Source organism: Oppia nitens, unplaced genomic scaffold, assembly GCF_028296485.1.
Source record: "Oppia nitens isolate AA-2021 unplaced genomic scaffold, nextdenovo-longstitch-racon4-pilon3 scaffold2_pilon_pilon_pilon, whole genome shotgun sequence".
Lineage (NCBI taxonomy): Eukaryota > Metazoa > Arthropoda > Arachnida > Sarcoptiformes > Oppiidae > Oppia > Oppia nitens.
The window spans coordinates 5988890-5992837 of record NW_026533210.1 but is presented as its reverse complement, the minus strand read 5'-3'; the positions used below and the strand labels follow the sequence as shown (position 1 = coordinate 5992837).

Below are 3948 nucleotides of genomic sequence, written 5' to 3'. Positions count from 1 at the left end.
ATAATATTATAATATATATATATACTGTATTAATATAAATGTGATGAATACATATAAATATTAGCATTTATTAAAATATACAAATTGTTTACAAAAGTTAATAATAAAAAACTATTAAGTAAAATTAATGTACAAATAATTTTATTAAATAATATTTATTATTTTTGTATTTAAAATTTACGTATAGTAATTGTAGTTTGTATTACATATATTTAAATCTAATATTTAATTTTATTTTTTTTAATAATATTTATTATATTATTACATATTAGTTATCATAATTTATACTAATATTTTAGAAAAGTATTAAATAATTAAAAAATTATTAATCTTATTATTTTATTGCTAATAATATATATTTACTTTTAAACACTTAGTTAATAATTTATATAAAAATTGATAATAGAATAATTTTTAGTTAAAATAAGTTCATTAATTAAAAAATAATAATAAATAATACTATTTATTTTATTTTGAGTTTATTTTATACTAAAAATTTTTAATTTTATTTTCAGTACACTATGAATACAATAGATACAGTTACAAATTAAATAAATATTTATTTATTTTATTATACAGAATTTGATAATATAAATACAATTTATTACAACATAAACTAATAAGATATATTAGTAAGATATAATAATATAATTAAATTATTTATATATATAAATATATATAAATGTGAACTTTATTTATTTAATAAGAAAAGTTAACAAAACAAATTTGAATATTTAGATTAAATTGATTTTATTGTTAATATAAAATTAAATAAATTTTCAAAAAAATAATTGAGTTGTAAAATTAACAATAATAATAATAATAAAATCAATTGAATAAAGCAAATAGTTTGACCAATTTTGTTAAACAATAAAAACAGGAAATGTAAAGTCAATTTACATTATAATAAAAATTAAAAAATATATATTAATAATATATTAAACATGTGTACAAAAATTATACTAATAAATAACAATATGAAAAACATTACATAATTAATAATCTAAAAATAATATACTATTAGTAATAATAATCATAATCAGGTTTTTTTGAAATAAATAAATAAATAAAATATATATAGCTTATTTAAAAATATTGTAGAAAAAAATAAATATTTTAAATTTTTGTTATTAATTATTATCAATTTAATAATTTTAAAACTTTCTTACAAATGCATATCAAATTTTCTATCATGTTGAATTATTTGATTAATAAAATTTAGCTTCAATTATTTTATACAATTATTTAGTTTTATTTATTTTATATATTATAATTATTTCAAATTAGACTAAATGCCCATGCGTTATATTATACAATACTATATGATATAAATGAAATAAAATACAGTTCTATACTTTCACTTTAAATAGCATAGCGTTTACATTAAAAAAAGATAAACTATAAATATATATATAAACATTAATACAGTATATTTATTGTAATTTTTCAAATATAATAATTAATTATTTCTAAATTAATTTATTTGCATTAACTTATTGCTAATATTAGATATAAATATCATGATTTTTAGTTTATCAATTTAATGTTATTTTTGAATATAACAAAAAAAAAGTCTAAAGTATTAATACAACACTAGTTTTGATGTAGATGTTGTTCAATAATATTGTATCATTTATATACAATTTATACAGTAGTGTATATATATACCTGTATATATATACAGATCTATAATTATATAATACCCTACGTTAATGTATAATACAAGTATAACAAGTGATATCAATGTTAGACTCGCAGTTAACGGTAAGTGTTTGATGTGCTAACATATATCTCTTTTATAAAATATTTATTTATATAAATTTGATTTAAAATAAAATTAATAAACTATATGATTATAAAAATATGATTTTTTTTGTTTTTGTTATAAAACAATCAAAAATTAATTGAATTTTGAAATCCATGTTTTTAATATATATATTTTTCTCAATATTTTTTTAAAAATCTATATAAGAATATTCTGTTATATAAGCATTTAACTACTGTATAATATTTTCTGTAGATAATTGTATACTTAAAAAAAATAATTTTTGTTGTTTTATTGAGTGATATATTGAATTTATATATAATTTTCAATTTATATATATAAATAGTTTATATAAATTCAATACTTATTATACTTTAAAATTTAATATTAAAAATACAACTGTTTTATTTATTTAACTGATACATCTTATTAATAATATTATTTTTTTAAAAACTTTTTAATAATACAAGTGATATATTTAATTTAGTAAAAATATTAATATTATTTCTATATATTCTTGAAAAATAACTTAATATTATTCTCTTAGAAGTTTATTAACTAATAAATAATGTATTTGTATTGAATAATATAGTAAACTAGCAAAATGTCACAAAGTGTACACAACTTAAGCTACCTGTGCGACAATGAAACAGTCGATTTAAAACATTATTTGTCTATGAATTTAACAATACATGAAATAATTAAATTAGTTTGTCTTGAAGATGAAATCCCCGATGAGTTTACTGAAAACACTATTATTATTACTGTCTATACAATGATAATAATGATATCCCTTTTTGGCAATTTGTTTGTCTTGAAAGTTACATTTAATTTGCGGACCACAACAAACTTGTTGATAGCATCCCTGTCCATTTCGGACCTAATAGTAACCCTATTTAGTATACCGTTTAACGTATCGCGATTGATAATGGACGAGTGGCCATTTGGACAGTTCATGTGTTTTATGGTACCGTTCCTTCAAATAATGGCCGTTTATGTATCCAGTTTTACAATGGCTGTGATAGCCATATATCGTTGGCGATCAGTTAGCTCTGTAGTACCGGTGCAGTCCTGGTCACGACTCTATTTGTTGGCAACAATTATAGGCACTTGGATTTTGTCGGCCATAATGGCTATACCTCTGTCAATGTTTAACAAAATACAAATCGTTGAGTCGTATAAACCGGTAACGCGTTGCAGGAATTTATATCCCGATTCCCGACACAACATATCATTGATGCTAACAATTGAAGTATTTCTAACACAATATGTGATACCACTGTCGTGTGCCGGCATTATTGTAAGTATTTAAGTCTTTAAATAATTTATTTAAGTATTTACTGTATTTATATTAATTATATACCAATTATATTTATATTATATTTATTCTATATCAAAATTAATGCAATTTTTAAAATGTTAAGTTATATATCATTTTTAAGAAATTAAATAATTTATATTATATAAGCACTATATATTATATTATAGTGCTTATATAATATAAATTAATTTGTATATAACTTAACATTTTAAAAATTGCATTAATTTTGATATAGATTAAATATAATATAAATATATAGTAGCTTTTAAAAAATGACAACCCTGTAAGTATGCTTTAATTAATGTACTATTTATACGATATATAATTATTTTTTTATAAAATAAATATGAAATAATATTTGAAAAATATACAATTAAAATAACTCATTTTTATACTGTATTTGCTAAAAGTCAATAAAATTATAAATGTTTTTATTTAAATAATTTTAATTTACAAAACTTATTCATTAGTAAAACAAAATTATTGATGTTTTTCAAAATAATTTATTAAAAGTTTGTTGACTGTTTATATATCTTATATAAAAAACATTTTCATATAATTTCATATCATTATAATTGTTCATTAATTATTATAATTTCATAAAATATTTCATTTTTGCAAATCAACGTAGATTTTGAAAAAAAACAATTAAACACTTAAATGATTTAAAAACTAATTAGTTTGAACTTACATTGAGTTTGCACCCACACTTTTTTGTAGTTATTTTTTTGTGTATAATGTTTGTTTCTATATTTAATTCAAAAATCTAATTGCAATAAAAGCTGTTTATATTAGTGACAATTTATCGCATCATATATTTTGTCGATAGTTTTTTGTTAACAAAAACAAATATAACTTTCTT

At 17.8% G+C, this 3948-nt stretch overlaps 1 protein-coding gene across 1 annotated transcript; it reads left to right on the top strand.

Moving 5' to 3' along the window:
• Positions 1–2369: 2369 nt before the first annotated feature.
• Positions 2370–3077, top strand: LOC128955886 (neuropeptide Y receptor type 5-like). The gene has a single exon (XM_054301565.1). The coding sequence runs from the start codon at positions 2370–2372 to the stop codon at positions 3075–3077; it is 708 nt and encodes a 235-aa protein (XP_054157540.1).
• The last annotated feature ends 871 nt before the right edge of the window (positions 3078–3948 follow it).

Bases quoted from the DNA above. Each gene is read 5' to 3' on its own strand.
- LOC128955886 (XM_054301565.1), top strand. From the start codon at position 2,370: ATGTCACAAAGTGTACACAACTTAAGCTACCTGTGCGACAATGAAACA.